Here is a 24,709-nt window from a genome sequence, read left to right as displayed (position 1 = left end):
AGCAGGCATCTTCATGTTTTGTGTGGGGGCACTTTTTGCCCATTTATTGTAGTAACATATGTAATTATTTCTACCCCTTCCCCATTTCCTACTTATATCCACACTTCTTAGGACTTGTGTATATTCTGTTTTGCTGCCTGGCTTTTTTCCCCCCATAAAATATGATTAACCTAGAGAAATTTTCTCAAATAGATGTTGAAGGTACACATATGTTAGCATTAATAGAATCTTAACAGTAGGGCCAGAGAACTGAACGGATCTTTGGATAGCCCATTGAATCTAATCTCTTTACAAATTGCCAGAGAGTAGGTCAATCAGCCAACAAATATTTTTCAAATACCTAGTATGTGCCAAATACCTTTCTGTGCACTTCAGGATAAGAGGACACTAAGATAGAACTCTTCCTCTTGAAGAGTTTCCATTCTACTCTAGAGCATAAATTGCGTAAATTCTCAAAAATTTTACTCAAAATTAGCTTTATTTTCTTTAAAGGAAAGATTTATTAGGGAAACAGAAAGTAATAAAGTAAAGGAAGAGGAACTGGTTGAGTGTCTTCCACAACTTCAAGTGGCAGAAGAAGAGTACATAAACAAAAGTGGAAAATTTGAAGAAATCAATAATATTATTACAGGTATGTATGAGGCTCTTAGTAATTGACCTTAAGCCCAGGTAAGGATGTCACTGTTTTCTTCTAACACAAGTGGGGAGAGAGGGGAGTGGTCATCAGTCCCAAGCCAATGGTGAAAATCTCCAAACTTTTCCTATCACCTTCAACTTCTTTCTCTAGTTTTTGCCTCATCTATTAATTTATTCTCCTTTACACCACAGTCTTGCTGTTGCTCTTGTCAAATTTTTCCTTTTCTCTTTTAAAGACTTTAAAATTAAGAATTAGTAGCAACTGTATTATGTAGTTTCTCTCTATTCTTTGTGAAGGTGGAAAGAACTCCTTTAACTGCTACCATGTAGAGTGATTTTTGTTTCTTTTTTCTTAAAGATTTATTTATTTGTTTTAGGATATATGTATTTCTTTAAGGAGACAGAGAGAGCACACAAGCAGGGGGAAGGGCTGAGGGAGAGGTAGAGAATCTCAAGTAGACTCTCTGCTGAGCATGGGGATAAAAATCAGTCTATCTTTGACACAGCAAGTGCCTGTGTCAAAAAGATACAATCATATGGAAACCCAGTATGTTGAAATGTAAAACAAGTATTTTAAAGTAAATAGTGGTAATTACCAAGGGAAGTGAATTTTAAGAATATATGATTATAAACCCAAAATAGCCAAAGTAATGTTAAGAAAGAAAAGTAAAGCTGGAGGCATCACAATTCTGGACTTCAAGCTGTGTTATGAAGCTGTAATCATCGAGACAGTTTGTACTGGCGCAAAAACAGACACATAGATCAATGGAATGAAATAGAGAACCCAGAAATGGACCCTCAACTCTAGGGTCAACTCATCTTTGACAAAGCAGGAAAGAATATCCAATGGGAAAAAAATAGTCTTTTCAACAAATAGTGATAGGAAAACTGGGCAGCCACATGCAGAAGAATAAAACTGGGGCATTTTCTCATATCATACACAAAAATAAACTCAAAATGGATGAAAGACCTAAATGTAAGATAGGAATCACTCAAAATCCTAGAGATGAAGACACAACAGCAACTTCTCTGACTTTGGCCACAGCAACTTCTTGCCAGACATATCTTCAAAGGCAAGGGAAACAAAAGCAAAAATAAACTATTGAGACGGGAAGGCAAGAGAAACATAGAAAAGGAAACATAAGAGCAATGTGTTCCAGAAAGTAGGAAAATATGCTTCCCCTGCCAGCAGTGAGACTTACAGAGATAGAATTGGTTCAGTACATATAAAGAACAATGTTATGACTTTTGGTTAAATATGATGGGTAAAACATGGATCTATCTTTATTCCCTAATGAAACTTCATAGAAATGTGTACAAAAGATGTTCTTAGAGGAAAAAATTTATAAACTCAGAGGTACAGAGACTGGCAGAGAAAATATTCACAGATAATAAACATCAACAAATTTTTAGAAAATATAATTGGATATAGGTCTTAACAGGAAGGGAAATATGAATAGCAAGTGCCTGCAAAAAAAAGCATACCATGAAATCAAGACGTACTCTCCACAGGACCTGGCAAGTCTTGGGCATTGGAGGACCCTGAGACAGTGAAGCTGAGATGACTCTTAGGCCTAAAGATCGGTTGAAAATCTTTATAATATGCAGTGAGACCTCCAGGTGCCCTCACTCTTCTGTGCAGCTGGCAGAGAAGTTGGCCCAACAGATTCTAAACTGCAGGATATCCGATATGACTAAGGGTAGAAGATAAATGCTGTACAAAGACCCCCTTCCACTGTTCAGCTTGATGAAGGCTGCCAGCCCATTGTGTGTGACTATTCTGTAATTCCTTCCCCAGTTGGAAGAAGGAGATGGTTGGATTCTTCTCTAAAGAAACCAAACACTCTCAGAGAAAAGCCCCACATAATCTAACATTTATGGATTCCCCAACAACACGACTGGTCCCTTCTGAATCACTGTACAGTGAAGCCCACTCAGGGATTGAAACTTTCAGTGCCTTATGCTTAAATAGGATTAGACAGTCAAAGATCATCAGATACCTCAGGAAAATTTCCACCATGAAAGGCAGAAACTAAAGCAGACAAAAAAAAAAACAAAAAAAAAACCCAAAAAAACAGAAATGAATGGAAACATAGATGACACAAAAAATATAATACTTTTAAAGATATATTCTTAGAAAAGATCTACTCTCTATATTATATATATATGTATATATATAGTCTCTTTGTATTATAGAAAATATACATTATATTATAGAGGATATATCTTAAAGTTATATTTGTAGAGAAAAAAAGATATTGCACTTATGAAAAAAGAACAAGATACTTAAAGAACAGAAAACAAGAAAGAGCTCTGAGAAATGAAAGATATAACAACCAAAATTTTAAAGTCCAAAAGAAGGATTCTAAGAAAAGTTGAGAAAATCTCCCCAAAAATAGAACAAAAACCAAGGAGCAGAGGAACAGGATAAAAGAGGAAGAGAATTAGAAGACTCTTCTGAGATTTGAATATCTAATTAAGAGGAAGGCCAGAAAAAGAGGGCAGAAAAAAATGCAAAAGATAAAGCTGTCCAAGAGATAATAAAAAATATTTCTGAGAATTGAAGAAAATGAGTTTACTATCTGAAAAGGCCCATCAAGTCCCCAGTGCAATTTCTGAAAGAAAAGACAGTAAATAGCATCACTGGGATTTCAGGAGGAAAAAAAAATATCCCAAAGGCTTCTAGAGATAAAAAGAAGATCTTACACAAAAGATAGTAATCAGAATGGTTTTAAACTTATCTTTAATATTGTACTAAAAAAAAACATTGCCTTCAAAATTCTGAAAGAAAATAATTTACAACATTAGATACCCATCCAAACTATTAGTCAAGTACAAATGTAGAATAGAGATGCAATCAGATATATAAGATCTCAGAATATTTCATTTACTCTGTCTCAGGAAGTTAGTACAAAATTTATTTCAACAAAGAGGGAATAATCAAGAAAAAGAGGAGAATGTGAAATTCAGGAAACAGGAGTCCAATGTAAGGGGGCTGCAAAGGAAAGTCTCAGGTGTTCAGCTGTGCAATTGGCCTAAAGAAAAACAAAAACAGAAGGCAGTGGAGGAGGGAAGAGAAATGGAGCTGATAGATCACCTAAGGTGTTTGACCACATGAGAAATAATATTTGGAAGGTTTTACAATTCTGTTATAGATTTTGATGAATTAATGTGTACATGGAAAATTAGGCAAGTGAAAACAATGAGGTTATTTTCAACTCTTAGAAAAAGCAAGAAGTATACAGTAGAGGAGGTATAATCATACTACACCATTTGTCTCACCTATGAATAATACTTACATTGCCATAATGATCTAAACAGTTAAAATTAATTCAAAAAAGCATAACTTTATGCGGAGGTTAGACATAGAGGTTGTAAGTGTGGGTGAGGGCCATGGAGATGGGAATAAGCATGCTATGTTCTATATTAGGAAGAAAGTAGAAAATATCTTAACATGACAACTGAACAAATAGCCATATAAGCATTTTTTAAAAGAAATAGAAAAAGAGTCAAAATGAGTTTAAAAATGATTGATTTTAAGGAGTCAAACACAAGGGGTGGGCACTAAGTTGAAAAGCACCTGACTTCAACTCTCCCTCTTCGCCGATGACATGATACTCTACATAGAAAACCCAAAAGCCTCCACCCCAAGATTGCTAGAACTCATATAGCAATTTGGCAGCGTGGCAGAATACAAAATCAATATCCAGAAGTCAGTGGCATTTCTATACACCAACAATGAGACTGAAGAAAGAGAAATTAAGGAGTCAATTCCATTTACAATTGTACCCAAAACCGTAGGATACCTAGGAATAAACCGAACCAAAGAGAAGTCTACAAACTACAGAACACTTCTGAAAGAAATTGAGGAAGACACAAAGAGATGGAAAAATATTCCATGCTCATGGATTGGAAGAATTAATATAGTGAAAATGTCAATGTTATCCAGGGCAATTTACACATTTAATGCAATCCCTATCAAAACACCATGAACTTTCTTCAGAGAGTTGGAACAAAATATTTTAAGATTTGTATGGAATCAGAAAGGACCCTGAATAGCTAGGGGAATTTTTTAATAATAAATTTATTTTTTATTGGTGTTAAATTTGCCAACACACAGAATAACACCCAGTGCTCATCCTGTCAAGTGCCCCCCTCAGTGCCTGACATCCAGTCACCCCCCAAGCTAGGGGAATTTCAAAAAAGAAAACCATAGCTGGGGACATCACAATACCAGATTTCAGGTTGTACTACACAGCTGTGGTCATCAAGACAGTGTGGTACTGGCACAAAAACAGACACATAGATCAATGGAATAGAATAGAGAATCCAGAAGTGGACCCTCAACTTTATGGCCAACTAATATTCAACAAAGGAGGAAAGACTATCCACTGGAAAAAAGTCTCTTCAATAAAGGGTGCTGGGAAAATTGGACATCCACATGCAGAAGAATGAAACTAGACCACTCTCTTGCACCACACACAAAGATAAACTCAAAATGAATGAAAGATCTTAATGTGAGACAAGATTCCATCAAAATTCTAGAGGAAAACACAGGCAACACCCTTTTTGAACTTGACCAGAGTAACTTCTTGCAAGATTCATCCATGAAGGCAAGAGAAACAAAAGCAAAAATGAACTATTGGGACTTCATCAAGATAAGAAGCTTTGGCACAGCAAAAGATACCATCAACAAAACTCAAAGACAACCTACAGAATGGGAGAAGTTATTTGCAAATGACCTATCAGATAAAGGGCTAGTTTCCAAGATCTATAAAGAACTTCTTAAACTCAACAGCAAAGAAACAAACAATCCAATCATGAAATGGGCAAAAGACATGAAGAGAAATCTCACAGAGGAAGACATAGACATGGCCAACAAGCACATGAGAAAATGCTCCACATCACTTGCCATCAGGGAAATACAAATCAAAACCACAATGAGATACCACCTCAAACCAGTGAGAACGGGGAAAATTAACAAGGCAGGAAACCACAAATGTTGGAGAGGATGTGGAGAAAGGGGAACCCTCCTGCACTGTTGGTGGGAATGTGAACTGGTGCAGCCACTCTGGAAAACTGTGTGGAGGGTCCTCAAAGAGTTAAAAATAGATCTGCCCTATGACCCAGCAATTGCCCTGCTGGGGATTTACCCCAAAGATACAGATGCAGTGAAACGCTGGGACACCTGCACCCCGATGTTTATGGCAGCAATGTCCACAATAGCCAAACTGTGGAAGGAGCCTCGGTGTCCATCAAAAGATGAATGGATAAAGAAGATGTGGTCTATGTATACAATGGAATATTACTCAGCCATTAGAAACGACAAATACCCACCATTTGCTTCAATGTGGATGGACCTGGAGTGTATTATGCTGAGTGAAATAAGTCAATCGGAGAAGGACAAACATTATATGGTCTCATTCATTTGGGGAATATAAAAAATAGTGAAAGGGAATAAAGGGGAAAGGAGAAAAAATGAGTGGAAATATCAGAAAGGAAGACAGAACATGAGAGACTCCTAACTCTGGGAAACGAACTAGGGGTGGTGGAAGGGGAGGTGGGTGGGGGGTGGGGGTAACTGGGTGATGGGCACTGAGGTGGGCACTTGATGGGATGAGCACTGGGTGTTATTCTATATGTTGACAAATTGAACACCAATAAAAAATAAATTTATATTAAAAAAAAGCACCTGATTTCTGTTTTTTGTTATAAGCCTTGTAATAGTATATGACTTTTAAAACTAGGCACATGCCTTATTTTGATTAATTTTTAAAACTAAACACTGTGGGTATTTATTTTTTCTCTTATAGCACAAAAGCAGGAGCAGAATTTACTGAGTGATTACCTTTCTCAAATGGCAAGAGAATTTACAAGATATTTTAGCAACACGGTAAAGAGTTAATACATCCATTCTTCTTTCTTTTATTAGAATACTGATATATACAAACTGTAATACTCTGTGTGTGTGTGTGTGTGTGTGTGTGTATGCACACATAGGCTCTAGATACAACTAACATGTAATCATGGGAAAATCTTTGGGGTAGGGGGAGCTCAGTTTTCTTAAGGTAGAGATTGGAAGATGCTTTCTAAGGTTCTTTTCAAGATCGGTTATTCTGTTAATTTCCTGTGAAGACCAGGGTAAATGCACAGAGGTTGCAGATGTGGGGAGGGAGTGGATGAAATGAGAGCAGATAAAGAGACATTTACTACCTTTAAAAATACATACAGCCAGTAGTTAATGATAAACATGTGTGTAGAGTTGGCCAATTAAAAATAGAAGCACTTGTACACAAAAATAAATAAATAAATAAAAATGAAACACTATTTTTTAAGATGCACTGATATCAAAAGTAACTTTCAACATGTTGTGAGTATAAGAAAGATGAAGGGGAAGAATGCTAGTAAATATATATGCAACTCTATTCTCTTAGTATGATTCCACTAGTGATTATTATACAATGACTAAAGATTATGTGATTTATAACAGTACAAATGACTAAGAATTGAATACAGAATTAGAAGAAAATTCCGAAAAATCCATAAATATTGTCTTCTCCACAAGAAATCCTCCCTGAAAAAGCCTCAGTAAACTTCTCTTCCCTCTCCCCCATTTTTGCCATACAATTGTTCATATACCAAAATATATTTTATTTTATGATGTTTTCTTAACAACTTGTCTTAACTTGCTTCCCAGAGTTAATGAAAACATTTCCATGAGTCATATTTGGAGTTTTATTTATTTTTTATTCAAGTATAATTAACATCTAATTTGTGTTTCAATTTGCATTTCCCTGATGATGGGTGATGTTGAGTATTTTTCATATGTCTGTTGGCCACCTGAATGTCTTTTTTGGAGAAATGTCTGTTCATGTCTTTTGCCCACTTTTAAATTGGCTTACTTGTTTTTTTGGTGTTGAGTTGTATAAATTCTTTATATTTTTGGTTACTAATATGTGTATGTCAGACGTATGATTTGTGAATATCTTCTCCCCTTCATTAGATTGCCTTTTAGTTTTGTTGATGATTTCCTTTGCTGTGTAGAAGCTTTTTATTTTGATATAATCCCAATGGTTTATCTTTGCTTCTGTTTCCCTTGCCTCAAGAGACATATCTAGAAAAATGTTACTGTGGCTGATATCAGAAAAATTATTGCCTGTGATCTCTTCTAGAATTTTTATGATATCAGGTTTCCCATTTAGGTCTTAAATCCATTTTGAGTTTATTTCTGTGTATGATGTAAGAAAGTGGTTTAATTTCATTCTTTTGCATGTAGATGTCCAATTTTTCCACTACTTTTTGTTGAAGAGACTGTCTATATTGCATATTCTTGCCTTCTTGAAATTAATTGACCATATAATTGTGGGTTTATTTCTGAGCTCTCTGTTCTCTTCCATTTGTTTATATGTCTATTTTTGTGCCAGTACTATATTATTTTCATTACTACAGATTTGTAGTATATCTTGAAATCTGGGATTGTGATACCTCCAGTTTTGTTCTTTTTAAGATTTCTTTGACTATTCAAGGTCTCTTGATGTTCCATACAAATTGTCGTATTATTTGTTCTAATTCTGTGAAAAAATACTATTGGTATTTTGATAGGGATTGCATTAAATCTGTAGATTGCTTTGGGCAGTATGAACATTTTAACATATGTATTCTCCCCATCTATGAGTACAGACTATCTTTCCATTTGTTTGTGTCATCTTCTATTTCTTTTGTCAGTGTCTTATATTCAGAGTACAAGTCTTTCACTTCCTTGGTTAAGTTTATTCCTAGGTATTTTAATATTTTTGGTCCAATTATAAATGGGAGTGTTTCCTTAATTTCTCTTTGTGCTATATCATTATTGGTATTTAGAAATGCAACAGGTTTCTATATATTGATTTTGTATCCTGCTAACTTACCAAAACCACTCATCAGTTCTAGTAGTTTCCTGGTGGAGTCTTCAAGGTTTTCTAGAGTATCATGTCTTCTGTAACCAATGAAATTTTTACTGACCAATTTAGATACCTTTTATTTCTTTTTCTTATCTAATTGCTATGGCTCAGACTTCCATTACTATGTTGGAAAAAAAAATGTGAAAGTGGACATCCTTGTCTTATTCCTGGTATTAGGGAGAATGCTATCAGTTTTTCACCATTGAGTATGATGCTGTGGGGTTTTCATACAAGGCCTTTATTATGTTGAGGTATGCTCCCTCTAAATCTACTTTGTTGAAGGTTTTTTTTTTTAAAATAAGTTTTTATTTATTCATGAGAGAGAGAGACAGAGACATAGGGAGCCTCATGTGGGACTCGATCCTAGGTCTCCAGGATCACACCCTGAGCCGAAGGGAGACACTCAACCACTGAGCAACCCAGGCATCTTTGTTGAAGGTTTTAGTCATGAATAGATGTCAGACTTTGTCAAATGCTTTTTCTGCATCTATTGAAATGATCATATGGTTTTTCTTCATTCCTTTGTTGACATGATATATTTTGTTGACTGATTTGCAAATATTCAACCACACTTGCATCCCAGGAATAAATTCCACTTTAATCCTGGTGAATAATTTTTGTAATATACTGTTGGTTCCAGTTTGCTAATATTTTGTTGAGGAGGAATTTGCATCTGTGTTTGTCAGAGATACTGGCCTGTAATTTCCTTTTTTTTTTTTTTTTGTAATGTCTTTACATGATTGTGGTATCAGAGTAATGTTGGCTTCAAAGACAGAATTGGGAAGCTTTCCTTCATCTTCTATTTTTTTGCAAACATTCTTTAAATGTTTGGTAGAATTTACCTGTGAAGCCATCTGGTCCTGGGCTTTTGTTTGTCAGGAGATTTTTGATTGCTGATTCAATTTCACTGCTGGTAATCAGTCTCTGTTCAAATTTTCTATTTCTTCCTGATTTAGTTTTGGGAGCTTATGTGTTTCTAGGAATGGTTCCATTTCTTCTATGTTGTCTAATTTGTTAGCATATAATTTTTCATTATTTCTCTTATAATCTTTTGTATTTCTGTGATGTTGGTTGTGATTTCTCCTTTCATTTCTGATTTTGAGTTCTCTCTCTCTCTCTCTCTCTGTTTTATGGTGAGTCTGGCTAATGGTTTATCAATTTTGTTGACCTTTATAAAGACCAGCTCCTAACTTCATTTATCTGTTCTGTTGGTTTTCTTTTTAGCTTCTATTTCATTTATTTCTGCTCTAATCTCTATTATTTCCTTCATTCTACTAGCTTTGGGCTTTGTCCATCTTTTTCTCCTTTATGTATAAAGTTAGGTTGTTTATTTGAGATTTTTCTATCTTCTTGGGGTAGGCCTGTATTGCTCTAAATTTCCCTCTCAGAACAGCTTTTATTGCATCCCAAAGATTTTGGACTGTTATGTTTTCATTTTCATTTGTCTCCATGTACTTTTGTATTTCCTCTTTGATTTCTTAGTTGTCCCATTCATTGTTTAGTAGCATATTAGTTAGATTCCATGTATGTATTATTTCCAGATTTTTCCATGATACCTAGTTTCATAGCATTGTGGTTGGAAAAGATGCATGGTATGATTTTAGTCTTCTTGAGTTTGTTGAGGTTTGTTTTGTAGCCTAACATGTGATCTATTCTGAGGAATGTTCCATGTGTGCTTGAAAAGGATGTGTGTTCTGCTGTTTCAGGGTGGAATATTCTGAGTATGTCTGTTAAATCCATTTGGTCCAATGTGTCCTTCAAAATCACTATTTCCTTATTGATTTTCTGTTTAGATGATCTATCTATTGATGCAAATGGAGTATTAAAGTCCCTTGTTATTATATTACTATTGTTTGCTTACTTTTTTGTTGTTGTTGTTATTAACAACAACATATTAACAAGCTGTATATATTTTGGTGCTCCCATGCTAGGTGCATAAGTATTTACAAGTATCTTCATGTTGGATTGTTCCCTTTATGATTATGATTCCCTTTATGATTTTTTGCCTCTTGTTACAGGGTTTATTTTAAAGTGTATTTTGTCTGGTATAAGTATTACTATCCCAGCTTTCTTTTCACTTCCATTTGCATGAGAAATGCTTTCCCATCCCTTCACTTTTGATCTACATATATCTTTAGCAGTGAAATGAGTCTCTTATGGGTAGCATGTAGTCTTGTTTTTTTTACTCATTCAATCACAATATGCCTTTTAATTAGAGTGCTTAATCCATTTACATTGAAAGTAATTATTGATAAGTATCTACTTAGTGCCATTTTGTTACTTGTATGGTTGTTTTTGTTGTTCTTCTCTGTCCTTTCTCTTGCTTCTCTCATAGTTTGCTGGCTTTTTAAATGACATATTCAGATTCCTTTTTCTTTATTTTTTGCATTTCTATTACAGGTTTTTGATTTGTGGTTTTCATTAGATTTATATATCTTCTTATACATATAGAAGTTTATACTAAGTTGATAGTCACTTAAGTTTGAATTTATGCTAAAAGCACTAAATTTTTACTCTCCTCCTCCCCAACATTTTAGGCATATAGTATCATACTTTATATCCTTTTATTTTGTGAATCTCTTGACTGATTTTTGTAGATATGCTTAATTTTACTGCTTTTGTTCTTCCTACTTTCTTAGTCCTGCTTATGTTTTTCCTTTCCACTCAAAGAAACCCCTTAACATTTCTTATAATGTTTCTTGGCTTAGTAGTCAAGAGTCTCCTTTAACTTTTAATTGTCTAGGAAACTTTATCTTTCCTTCTATTCTGAATGGTAGCCTTGCTGAGTATTCTTGAATGCAGGTTTTTTCCTTTTAGCACTTTGAATATATCATGCCACTCCCTTCTGTCTGTGATGTTTCTGCTTTAAAAATTGATAGATCTATGGGGTTTCCTTGTATGTAACTGTTCCTTTCTCTTGCAACTTCAAAAGTTCTCTATCACTAAATTTTGCCATTTTAATTACTGCATGTCTTGGTGTGGACCTCCATGGTTTATTTTGTTGGATGTTCTCTGTGGCATCCTGGATCTGGATGTCTATTTCCTTCCCCAGATTAGTAATGTTTTCTGCTATTATATCTTCAAATAAATTTTCTTCCCCCTTTTCTCTATCTTCTCCTGGGATCCCTATAATGTGAGCATTATCACACTTATGGTGTCATTGAGTTTCCTTTTACTACTCTTTTTTCTCTCTCTTGCTCAGCTTGATTGGTTTCCATTATTTCATCCTCCAGGTCACTGATATTTTCTTCTGCTTTCTCTGGTTTACTGATTATTTTTTATTTCATTTATTGAGTCCTTCATCTCTGATTGATTCTCTTTTACATTTTCTATCTCTTTGCTAAGGGTTTCACTGAGGTCCTCCACTCTTTTCTCAAGTCCAGTGAGTATCTTTATGGCCATTACTTTAAATTACATATCAGGCCTATTACTTATTTCCTTTTTTTATATATATATATATTATTACTTATTTCCACTTCATTTAGCTCCCTTGCTGATTTTGTCCTGTTCTTTCATCTGTCTCCTCGTTTTGACTAACTCTGTCTGTTCCCATATGTCAGGAAAATCTGCTATGTTTCCTGTTATTAAAAGTAGTGACCTTATGAAGAAGAGGTCCTATAGTGCCCTATAGTGCAGTAGCCCCTGTTCACCAGAGATTGGTGCCTCAGGAGTGTCTCCTATATGTGTTGTGCATTCCCTACTTCTGTGGTGGTTCCTTGTTTGCCTTCAGTCAAGCTCCCTCCCTCTCTGCCTGTTGTGGGCAGGGCTTTGTGCTGTTAGTGGGGCAGTCTGGGGTTACCTTAGGCTTGAGCTGAGTCAGACTAGACATTTGCCAGAGCTGTGGTAGCACTGAACTGCAAGGCGCTCTCCCTGTGTTGTCCTCTGAGAAACTTTCATTGTTGAGTGGGCCTACAGTCAGACCAGATGTCTGCCCCCAGCCCACTGCTGGAACCTAAATCAGATGAATGTGTATGGTTACAGAATGGTGCTGGCCCCTGTCAGGGCTGCTTGCACATTGCCAAGCTTGTGGCATTGCTTTGGATGGACTCCCAGGAAGGATAGGTCTACAAGAGAACGTGAATGGGTGCACATTGTTAGGAAATTGTATGCTAGTCTGCTGCAGAAGGGGACCCGTGTCCTGGAGAACTGCCAAGGGCAGATCTGCAGAAGAATGCAGGGGTCGGGGGATAAAGTGCCAGCAAGGTCTCACCAATTTGGAGAAAGGAGGTTTGAGGAAGATCATTAGGGCAGGGTGTGCTATTAGCAAGCTAGGCATAGAGGGTTCGGGCTTCACTGTCTTCTGAAGGTATCTCTGTATCTAGTTTAAGGGTCTGGGAAGGGAAATGGTGCCCATCAGCTCCTTTGTTCTTGGAGAAGCTTCCCAAAGATCCCCGTCCCTACCAGACTTGCTCTGAGAATAGTAAATAAATCTCCTTCCTGTGTACCCCAGACACAGGGGGTGTCTACACTCCATTGCTACATCTCAATGGAGCTATTTGTGGTGACTTGTCTTTAAGGGTGTGAACTCTATTTTCTGTTGCTTTCCAGCGATCCCAGGGCCCAACCCTCTGATTTTTAAAGTTCCAGGTGTTAAGCCCCACTGACTATAAGAACTCACTAAGTTGGCCCATCTGATTTTCAAAGCCAAATGTTGTGGGAATTCATCTTCCTAATGTGAGTCCCCTGGCCTGCGGTGTCTGGTGAGGGGTCTTATCCTTTCCCCTCTCTATGCCTGTGGTGTCCCTCCTATAGATTATTTTGGCTCCTGACCAGGTCTCTGCCCTTCCTATCCTTTTCAATGTGGCCTTCTGTCTGCATTTAACTGTGGAGAGTCTGTTCTGCCAGTTTTCAAGTTGTTTACTGGGTTACTTGCCCTGATGTGGGTGTTCTCTGTATGTATCTGTGGGACAAAGTGTGCTTAGGATTCTCCTATTGTGCCATGTCTTGTTGTGGTTTTGATTTGCATTTCCCTGATGATTAGTGATGTTGAGGAATTTTTCATGTGTGTGTGTTGGCCCATCTGTATGTCTTCTTTGAAAAAAAAATGTCTTTTTATGTTCTCTGTACATTTTTTAACTGGATTGTTTGGTGGTTTTTGGTGTTGAGTTGTATAAGTTCTTTATATATATTTTTGATATTAATCCCTTATCAGATTTATCATTGCAAATATCTCCTCCCATTTAGTAGGTTGCCTTTGGTTTCATTAATGGTTTCCATCAGTGCAAAACCTTTTTTATTTTGATATCCCAATAGTTGATTGTTGCTTTTGTTTCCCTTGCTTGAAGAGACATATCTAGAAAAATGTTTTTTATGGCTCATGGCTTGTGTCAAAGAAATTACTGCCTATGTTTTCATCTAGGAATTTTATGGTTTCCAGTCTCAAATTTAAGTCTTTAATCCATTTTGAGTTTATTTCTGTGTATAGGGTAATAAAGTGCTCCAGTTTCATTCTTTCACATATAAGTGTGCAGTTTTCCCAGCACTACTTATTTATTTTTTTAAGAGGGGGAAGGGTGGATGGAAAGGGAGAGAGAAAATCTCTCCAGCAAACTTCATGCCCAGCATGAAGCCCAACATGGGGCTTGATCCCACAGCCCTGAGATCATGACATCAGCCAAAATAAAGAGTTGGATGCTGAATGGACTGAGCCACTCCAGCACCCCGAAAAGCACTGAGTTTTTACTAACCCCCCCATATTTATGTTTATGATGTCATACTTTACATTTTTAAAAATTTTGTGTATCCTTTGGCTGATTTTTATAGATATAATTGTTTTACTCCTTTTGTGCTTTATCTCCATACTAGTATTATAACTGATTAATCTACTTTTACTGTATGTTTGCATCTACTTGTGAATTTTTTTTCCTTTCATAGTTTTCTTACTCTTTTTTAAAAAAAGATTTTATTTATTCATTCATGAGAGACACAGCGAGGCAGAGACACAGGCAGAGGGAGAAGCAGGCTCCTCATGGTGAGCCCAGTGTGGGACTCAGTCCCAGGACTCTGCGATCATGACTTGAGCCAAATGCAGATGCTCAACCACTGAGCCACTCAGACACCCTTTAGTTTTCTTATTCTTGATTATGGCTTTTTTTTTTTTTTCCACTTAAAGAATTCCCTTTAACATTTCTTTGAAGGCTGGTTTAGTAATCATGAACTTCCTTTAACTTTGAGAAACTCTTTATCTCTCTTTCAATTCTGAATAATAGTCTTGCTGACTAGAGTATTCTTGGTTGCAGGTTGTTTTTACTTTCAGCACTTGGAATATGTCATGCCACTCTTCTGGGTTGCAAAGTTTCTGCTGAAAAATCAGCTAATAGGCTTATGGGGTTTGCTTAGTATATACAGTTTTCTTTTACTGCTTTTAAAATTCTCTCTCACTCCGTTTTGTCATTTTAATTACAATGTGTAGAACTCCTTGCATTAATTCTGTTGGGTGCTCTCTCTGCCTCCTGGGTCTGGATGTCTCTTTCCTTTCTCAGATTAGGAAAAGGTTTCAGCTATTATTTCTTCAAATTTTCTGCCTCCTTCTCTCTCTCTTCTGGGATCCTTACAATGTGTATGTTATGCTTGATGACATCACTGAGTGTCCTTAACCTATCCTCATTCTCTATTATATTTTTTTCTGTTTGCTGTTCAGTGTGGCTGCTTTCCTTTATATTTGTCTTCCAGATCACTGATCTGTTCTGCATCCTCTAATCTGCTATTGATTTCCTCTAGTGCATTTTTCATTGCAGTTATTGAGTTCTTCATCTCTAGTTCTGTCTTATATTTCATATCTCTTTATTGAAGTTCTGAGATCCTTCACTCATTTCTCAAGTCTGGTGAGTATCCTTATGACCTTTACTTTGAGTTGTTCATCAGGCATATTTGTTTCATTTGGCTCTTCTGCTGTGGTTTTATCCTGTTTTTTTCATTTGGCCTTTATTTCTCTGTGTCCTCATTTTCATCTAACTCTGGCTTTTTTTTTTCTATGTATTAGAAAAGTCAGCTACATCCCCTGATCTTGAAAGTAAGCACTGGCTTTATGAGAAGAGGTCCTGTAGTGGCCTGTGGTGCAATGCTCCCTGTTTACCAGATCCAGGCACTTCAGTGGCATCGCCTTTGTGGGTTGTGTGCACCCCACTGTTGTGGCTGAATCACACTTTACCTATAGTCAAGTCAGTTGCAGTGGCCCTCTTTGCCTGCTTTATGTGCACCAGGCAGGGTTTGGTCCCTGTGCTGTTAAAGGGACATTGTGGGGCTGCTGAGGGCTTGTAGTTAGGTGATATCAGCATTCAAATCAGATGCCTCCTCTCAGCCCATCTGCTGGGACTATAGTTGCACAGAGCCATAGGGCACTGTCCTTTCCTTGTCCCCTGAGAGGCTTTGTTGGTGGGCAGGGCCTGTACTCAGACCAGATGTCCGCCCCTAGTCAGTATGTAGGGGCTGCTGGCTCACTGCTCAGCTGGGTACTCTCACTGGGCTGCCAGCCATAAGGTTCAGCTGCTGGGACTGGGGACACACTGGCATGTGGGATATCTTCCTCTCCCCAGGGTAGGAGTCACTTTGGGGGGATGCTTTTGGTGCATGGCAGGTTGGAGTGTGCCTGTCTGCAGGAGAATGCAGGGGCAGGGCACTAGTTGTCAACAAGATAGGTGGAAAGCATTCATGCTGTTTCCTGCAAGTGTCTGGCCAACTAGGTTGGGGCTAAGCAGGGAGGAAGAGAAATGGCAACCACGACCACTTTTGTTCTATGATGGTCTCCTAAGGATCCCTCCAACATACATTCTGAGGTTAGTAAATAAATCTTCCTGTATACTCCGGGTGCTTTCAAACAGCTGCTTCTATGCTGTGTCTCAGCAGGGTTATTTGTTATGCTGGCTCCGTAAGGGTGAGGATTCAGTTTCCTCTTATCCTCCAGCTCTCCTAGAGCTAAGCCTACTGATTTTTAAAGTACCAGAATTAAGCCCTGCTGATTGTAAAGACTCATGAAGTTAAGCCCCACTGGTTTTCAAAGTGAAATGTTATGGAGCCTTTTCTTGTCAGTGTGGGTCCCTCATGACTGGAGTGCTTGGCTTGAGGTCTGATTTTCTGGCTTCTTGTGGTGTATCTACTGCTTGTGGGTTAGTTTTGTTGGGACTTAGGTTCCTAACCATGTCTCTGCCATTCCTACCCTTTTCAATGTGGCCACCTCTCTGTGAAAGCCTGTTCTGCTAGTCCTTGGGTCACTTTCAAAGATAGTTATGAAGATATGGCTGTTATCTCAGTGTGTCCATGGGTTGAGATGAGCTCAGGAGCCTCCTACTCTACCATCTTCCCAGAAGCAAATCAACTCTAGAGTTTTAAATATCAAGTTTTCCTAAGGGAAGGTATACATAGCCTCTGAGGATGATTCAGAAATTCAAAATAACCCCTCTCTGAATGTGGTTCAGACAACCTAATACACTGGTGCCCTGCTTATTTAACTCTGAGATAATTGTGGATTTTATGTTTGAGCAGGAAAAAGTGAAGCAAGAACTCAAACACTTACGAGATCAAGAAAGCCAGAAGATTAAAAGTCATTATGAAACTCTAAAGAACTTAGAAAATGAAATCTATGTGCATGACTTAAAAGTAGATGCTCTGCTCCTGGAAAATGAAAGATTAAGAAAAGTAAGTTCAAGAGCACTTCACTTTGCATGATGATTTTGATTGATTGCCTAGATCTATACTAGTTATAAGAGAAAAAATTATAGCAAGACTAAAGTATATATAAAACAGTACACAAATCATAGTGAAACAAATGATAAACACACATGGGTATCCAGGACCCAGATTAAGAAACAAAGTATTGACCATGTCTAGACACCTTCTTTGTCCTTTCTTTTTTTTTTTTTAAGATTTTTATTTATTTATTCATGAGAGACACAGAGAGAGAGAGAGGCAGAGACACAGGCAGAGGGAGAAGCAGGCTCCATGCAGGGAGCCCGATGTGGGACTTGATCCCAGGACTCCAGAATCAGGCCCTGGGCTACAGGCAGCGCTAAACCACTGAGCCACTGGAGCTGCCCTTCTTTGTCATTTCTTGTCACTAACTTCCCCACAAGGAAAAGTAACAGTAACAGTAACAAAAGTCTTTGGCTTCTGACACCAAAGACAAGTTTTTTATGTTTCTGAACCTTTTAAGTATGGAATGATACAATATGCGCTCTTGCTCAATACTTTGTTTGCAAGGTACATCTTTATTATATTGAATGCAGTTATGGCTTGTTCAGCCTTAGTGCTGTATAGTATTCAAGTGGTTCAAGTGTATGACTATACTACAATTTATATGCTCTATTGATGGGAGTTTAGAGAGTTTCTAACTGGGATTATTACTAATAGTATTGCCATGAACAGTCTAGTACCTGTGTTTTTGAGGAACACATGTACATATTTCTCTTGGGTCTACCCCTCAAGTGGAATGGCAGAGCCATAAGGATGTGGACCATCCGCTAGTGCACAGTGCCGTCTGCCAAAGCAGTTACAGAAATTGCCACCCCCAGCATGGTATGTGAGAACACCACTGGTTCCACATTCTCACCAAACTTTGTTTTTGTTGTTGTTTTTTTTCCACTTAACCATTCTGTAGAGTGTATAATGGTGTCCTGTTGTGTTTTTTTTTCTTTTTTTCTTTTTTAATTTAAATTCAATTTGCCAACTTTTTTCCTTTTTTAAATTTAAATTTAATTAGCTGACATATAGTACATCCGGAGCCATCATGGTTTTAATTTGCATTTTCCTGATAATCAATGAAGCATCTATTCATTCGTTGATGGCCTCTTTGTGAAGTACCTGCTCAAGTTTTTTTGCCCATTTAAAAAATTTCTGTTTTGTCTGTTTGATTGTGTCTTTGTTTTTTCAATAAACCACAATGAGTGACCTTGAGGAAGGTTCTCTATCATTGTGTCCCTAGCGTTTTGCCTAATGGCTCATGTGGAAAAGGGATTCAGTCCCATCTGATGCTTACAGTAACCTTTAATGTGGATAATATATTATGTCCCTTTTAGAGATGAGGAAACTAAGGCTCTACATTTTTAAAATAATTTTTAATAGCTAGAAAAATAAAAACAGTCTCACGGCAATAAGACTCTAAGGGAAAAATCCTTTTACCAGCCTAGGTACTCTTTTTTGTAAGTCAAATGGCAATGGTTATCCACCAATGTCATGTGTTTCAGTAGAATTAAAATGGCATAAGAAGTGCTAATGTACTTTGAAAAGGTAAATGTGCTCCAGAGCTCAGGTACCAGCATCACTAACCGGCACACATGTAATACATCTTCATCCTTCTAGCCCTTGAAACAGTCTTAATAAGCACTTCATCTATCCATGGAAATATTCCACAGTTTTGTCTTCCTATCAAGATAATATAGACTATGTATTAAAATACTTAGAATTTTTATTGCTACTTTGGTAATGGATAAGCAAATGGGTATATGAAAACCTAATTCTAAAAGTTCTGTTTTCTAATTTCTGTCCATCTACTAGGTCCTGAATGATGCTGCTATTATCTTATTCCCTCACTACTCTGTTCTGCTGATTACATCCCTTCTCTCAGCAGGCATGTTAAGCATCCACTGAGTCCTGAGGCTTGGGAAAGGTGCAGTGAATACACAGATGACTAAGACATTGCCCCCAGTCCTTAGGAAGCTCATCATCTAGCTGAGGAAATGAGTGAATGAGTAGATACATTACAATTCATTATGTGTACACATTTGAGAGTTCTGGGAAACCAGCTGAACCAGGCAAACCTACAGTGATCCACATTCAAAGAGGGGCAGGAAAGATGACTTGGACTTGGCTTATTTATAGGAGTTTTCATGCTGGTTACCTCAAAACCAGCCAATAAGCCATACAGACTGACACAAGATCAAGGCTGCATGAGCAGACCCTATAACATACTTATTGACAGTTCTATGTCTCCTGTGGTACTAGACGCAATTTCTTTTTTTTTTTTTTTAAGATTTTATTTATTTATTCATGAGAGACACACAGAGAGAGGCAGAGACATAGGCAGAAGGAGAAGCAGGCTCCACGCAGGGAGCCCAATGCAGGACTCGATCCCAGGACCCCAGGATCACGACCTGAACCAAGCCACCTAGGTGCCCCCTAGATGCAATTTCTAAGATTTATTTTTATCAGTAATTTTTGGTATCTGACTGTTTCTGTCTTGAAACTGGGCCAGTGCCAAGTTTGAAACTGGGCCAGTGCCAAGTTTATATCAAAGCCCATGCTTTCATTGTTCCCAGAGACTTTAGCATTCCTGAACATTGGGTGGTCAGAACAGAAAGCAATGACTTTAATACTTAAACCATTTCTACCACCATCACCCAACCCAGTGAAACATCTGAATAGGATGAACAATTCTGTGGGGTCTCCAGACTCGATGAATCCTCTCTTGGAGGTCTTATGCCGAATTCCTCCAGTCTGGAAGCATTGCTGCCTTGGCACATTTTCTGCACACATGTTTTGCATATAGAACAGTTTTTTTTTGTTTTGTTTTGTTTTTTTGCGTATGGGCACAATGCATTTAGGCAGAATATCTTTTAATTTCTTTTGTGGCATATTATATTCAGAAAGCCATGTTTAATTGGGTGCTTACATATTTACTGGGAAGTTTGATCCTTTATCACCTTCACTAGAATGTAAGCTTGACAAGGGCCCTGCTCACCACTGTTAGCCTTGTAGTGAGAGCAGTCAGTGGTACAGAGAAGAATCAGTCAGTGTGTGCCAAATGACTGCATGCATAATTAATCTATGGCAACTAAACTGGTTGAAGCAATCACGTGCTTTTTGTTTCCAGTATATTGCATACATGAAGAAAAAGATAGAGCAATATAAAAAGAGAGAAGAAGATCTCAAGTCCACGTCAGGTGACATGTCTTGTCAATTGACAGCTCATCAGAGTAAGTAATGTGTCATGAGTGATCTGTACATATAAAAATATTTTTTTGTTTAAATAAATTTTACTGACTTCCAGATGATAAAATGAACCCATCTTAAGTTCAATGAGTTTTGATAAATGTACATACCACTGTAACCACTGCCACTTCAAGCAAGATAGAGAACATTTTTTCCCTGAATAATTTCCCTTGTGTACCTTTTTAGTTGATTTCCTACCCTACCTCCACTGCCTGGAAACCATTGATCTGCTTCCTTTCTTTTTCTTCTTTAAGATTTTATTTATTTATTCATGAGAGACAGAGAGATAGAGAGAGAGAAAGAGAGAGAAAGAGAGAGGCAGAGACATAGGCAGAGGGAGAAGCAGGGCCCACTCAGGGAACCCAATGTGGGACTTGATCCCAGGACTCCAGGATCACGCCCTGAGCCAAAGGCAGATGCTCAACCACTGAGCCACCCAGGGATCCCCCACTTCCTTTCTTTTTTAGAATTCATTCTCTTTCTATCTCTTTTTCTTTCTTTCTTTCTATCTATCTATCTATCTATCTATCTATCTATCTATCTATCTATCTATCTATCTGTCTATCTATGTGTCTATCAGAGAGAGTGTAAGAGCAGGGGGAGGAGACAAGGGGAAGGAAGGAAGAGGGAGAAAGAATCTCAAGCAGACTCCATGCTGAGCATGGAGCCCAATGTGGGGCTTGATCTCACAACCCTGAGATCATAGCCTGAGCTGAAACCAAGAGTGGGAGCTTAACCGACTGAGTCACCCAGGTGCCCCTGCTCTGCTTCTGTCACTAAGGATTAGATAAAAATAGAATGATGGAATAATACACACACTTTTCTATTTGGCTTCTTGTACTGAGCAAATTTTTTTAGATCCATTCATGCTGTTGTATGTATTATTGTTTTGCCCCTTTCTATAGCTGTATATTAATATTCCATTATGTAGACATATCGTATTTTGTTTATTCACTATTTGAAGGACATTTGAATTGTTTCCATTTTTTGGGTTACTATTTGCTTACATGTGTTTTTGTGAATATTTGTTTTCATTTCTTTTGGGTAAATACTGAGGAGTGGAATTGCTGGGGTATATGGTTAGTGTATGTTTAACTTTATAAGAAACTGCCAAAATAGTTTGCCAGAGTAGTTGTGCAAATTCATCATCCCACTGGCACTGAAGTACTCCACATTCACACCAACATTTAAAATTGCCAAAACAGGGGCAGCCCCACTGGCGCGGCAGTTTAGCGTGGCCTTCAGCCCAGGGCCTGATCCTGGAAACCGGGGACTGAGTCCCACGTCGGGCTCCCTGCATGGAGCCTGCTTCTCCCTCTGCCTGTGTCTCTGCCTCTCTTTCTCTCTGTGTCTCTCACGAATAAATAAATAAAATCTTTAAAAAAATAAATAAAAATAAAAAAATAAATTGCCAAAACAGGGAGCACTGGGGGTGGCTCAGTTGTTGAGTGTCTGTCTTTGGCTCAGATCATGATTCCAGGGTTCTGGAATCGAGTCTTGCATCAAGTTCCCTGAAGGGAGCCTGCTTCTCCCTCTGCCTCTGTCTCTCTTTCTGCGTCTCTCATGAATAAATAAATAAAATCTTTAAAAAATAAAAAACATAAAATTGTCAAAACACTTAAAATTGTTAACATAATGGGATTTCATTGTGGTTTTTATTTGCATTTCTCCAGTGACTGATGTTGTTGAGTATTTTTTCATGTGCTTCTTGGCCACTTGTATACCATCCTTTGTGAAGTATCTTGAACCAATTATGTATTGTGGCATAACAAATACTATAGATCATTTGCTTTGCTCCTAAATTGGTAATTTGGTCAGACTCTGGTGGAGACTACTTATGTCTGCTCCACGTGATATCAGCTGGGGCAACTTGACAGCTGAGGGTAATTCAGCAGCTGGGAACTGGAATCATCTGAAGACAATCCGCTCATTCATTGTGTCTGGTGTCACTGTTACCTGTCAGCCAGAGTCTCCATGTAGTTGCTTGGCCAGCTGTATTCAAAAGCTAGCATCCCAGGTACAAGGTGGAGGGGGACACAGATACACCACCACTAGTGGGAGGGGTGTCAGCATCACGTTATGGGAAGAGCATGTGGAATGGAATATATTGTGGGGCCATCTCCAGAAAATATACTCTGCCGTATTTCTGTCCAAATCTTTCGCTCATTACTTTGTGTTGTTTGTGTTATTGAGTTAAAGTCTGTGTATTCTGGAAATGAGTCCTTTTTCAATATGAGGCTTGACTTCTCATTTTCTTAATATTGTCCTGAAAAAAGCAGAACTTTTCCATGTGGATAAAGTCTGCTTTATCTCTTTCATTTTTTCAGGGAAGTCCTTTGTGTGTCCTAAGGACTTTTTTTCCCTAAGCCATGTTCTCAAAGATATTCTCCTATGTTTTCTTTGAGTTTTTAGTTTTTATGTCTAGATCTCCAATTCAAGGTCACATTTTCAAATAGTATGAGGTAAGAGTTGAATTTCATGTTTTCTCTTACGTATATCCAATTGTTCTAGTACCATTTTTAGCATTGTACTATCCCAATGACTTTTTCAAAAATCAATTTTATGTTTCTTATTCTAATTTTACACTAATATACCACACTGTCCTGATTACTGTAATTTCACATTTAGCCTGGAAATCAGGTAATGTAAATTCTCCACACTTGCGCTCCTCTCTCAGAATTATTTTGCTGATTATAAGTTCTTTTGATTTTCATCTAATTTTTAGAATCAGCTTATTAATCTATAATTGCACTCATCTGCTGGGGTCTTAACTGGGTTTGTGTTGAATCTGTAAATCAATTTGAGAATTGACATCTTAACAATATTAAGTCTTCCAATCCAAGAACATGGTATGTAGCTCCATTTATTTAGAACTTGTTTTTCTCAGCAAGATTTTGCAGCTTTTACGTGTTGTATTAGGGGCCCTCAAGACTATAGGCTCAATGATTAGCTAGGATTCAGTAGGCTCAAGTTTTTATGGTTATTGTCCATGACTGTGAAGGATATGGAATAAAACCAGCAAAAGGAAAAGGTGCATGGGGCAAAATGTGGAGGAAACCAGATGCAAAATTGCAGGTGTTGTCACCTAATGTAGTTGCACAGATGTAATGATGTGTGACAAAGTGGTGCCCAGCAGGGGCACTTGGGCTTGGGCATCCAAGGTACTTCCTAGAGCTGTTGGTCATGAAGGTGTGCAGTGCCTGTGTGACCTCAGGGTGCTCACATGGTGTTTCTCCTTTATGCTGTTAGGATGATAAATTGCACTGATTCTTTTTTTTTTTTTTTTTTTTTTACTGATTCATTTTTGAATGTTAAGCCAATCTCAGAGAAAACCTGCTTGTTCGAAACCTATTATTGTTTTTATATATTGCTGAATTCAATTTGCTAATCTTTGTATAGATTTTTTTCATCTGTGTACAGCCTGCCTTGTTCTACTTGCACTTAGGTCTGGAAAGTGTCCCCAGCAGAAAGCTGAGTGATCATAAGGCTTGCCTCATTTGCCCCCCTTCTTTTAGGTATCACAGTCCTGTGCTGCGCATTCTCCAGTGTCTGCAAACTGGATATTAAAACAGATATGTTCAGGGCGCCTGGCTGGCTCGTGATCTCAGGGTGTGAGTTCAAGCCCCATATGGGGCATGAAGCCTACTTAAAAAATAATAACCAATATATTTAATATTTTTTCTCCTTGTTTAGAGTGGGAGGGCAAGTCTGATCCAGTTATTCTGTCATTTTGGAAGTAGAAATGTTTAGATAAACATAATTTTTGAAAAAGTGTTTTTTTTTATAAAAATTTTCACATTATTTCTGTAACCTTTGCATTTTAAAAATCTTTATTGTAGCACAGTATTTGGATTTGTGGGCTGAATTTCAGACTACAGTTAAGGTAAGCTTTTTTGTGCTGCCTCTATGAATATATTTCTAAAAAATATTCACCTACCTAATAAGTTGTGTGTGTGTGTGTGTGTGTGTACACATGCGCCTGCTTAAGGTAGGAGGTCAGGACTGAGGGAGAGTGACAGTCCTACTATGATCATATCTTAAAATGTATGCTTTGTGTTGTTAAAAAAAAAAAATTCAACTGATTGATTTTTTAAATATTTTACTGACTTTATTCAATGATTCATGAATCCAGCAGCAACCAAGCTAGCAGGTGAAAAGGTGCTCTGAAGAGCTATACAAAATAGAAGACTTTTATAGGCAGAAGGGAGCAG

The 24,709-nt window shown here is 37.6% G+C and overlaps 1 protein-coding gene across 4 annotated transcripts in view; it reads left to right on the top strand.

The window, feature by feature from the left end:
* CCDC175 (coiled-coil domain containing 175) overlaps positions 1–24,709 on the top strand; it is a 102,407-nt gene that overhangs the window by 42,871 nt on the left and 34,827 nt on the right. For 2 of the 4 annotated variants that reach the window (XM_077909474.1, XM_077909473.1), the window contains exons 14-18: positions 493–631; positions 6,450–6,529; positions 17,058–17,210; positions 20,380–20,482; positions 24,338–24,381. In XM_077909474.1, the coding sequence (XP_077765600.1) occupies positions 493–631; positions 6,450–6,529; positions 17,058–17,210; positions 20,380–20,482; positions 24,338–24,381 (519 nt within the window). Of the gene's footprint in view, positions 1–492; positions 632–6,449; positions 6,530–17,057; positions 17,211–19,064; positions 19,173–20,379; positions 20,483–24,337; positions 24,382–24,709 lie in introns of those variants that run through there. The other 2 variants (XM_077909477.1, XM_077909475.1) reach the window with 2 other exon arrangements.

The sequence above is a fragment of the Canis aureus genome, chromosome 9 (assembly GCF_053574225.1).
Source record: "Canis aureus isolate CA01 chromosome 9, VMU_Caureus_v.1.0, whole genome shotgun sequence".
Classification (NCBI taxonomy): domain Eukaryota; kingdom Metazoa; phylum Chordata; class Mammalia; order Carnivora; family Canidae; genus Canis; species Canis aureus.
Note: the sequence above shows the minus strand (reverse complement) of the source record. Positions and strands in the feature narration are given on the sequence as shown.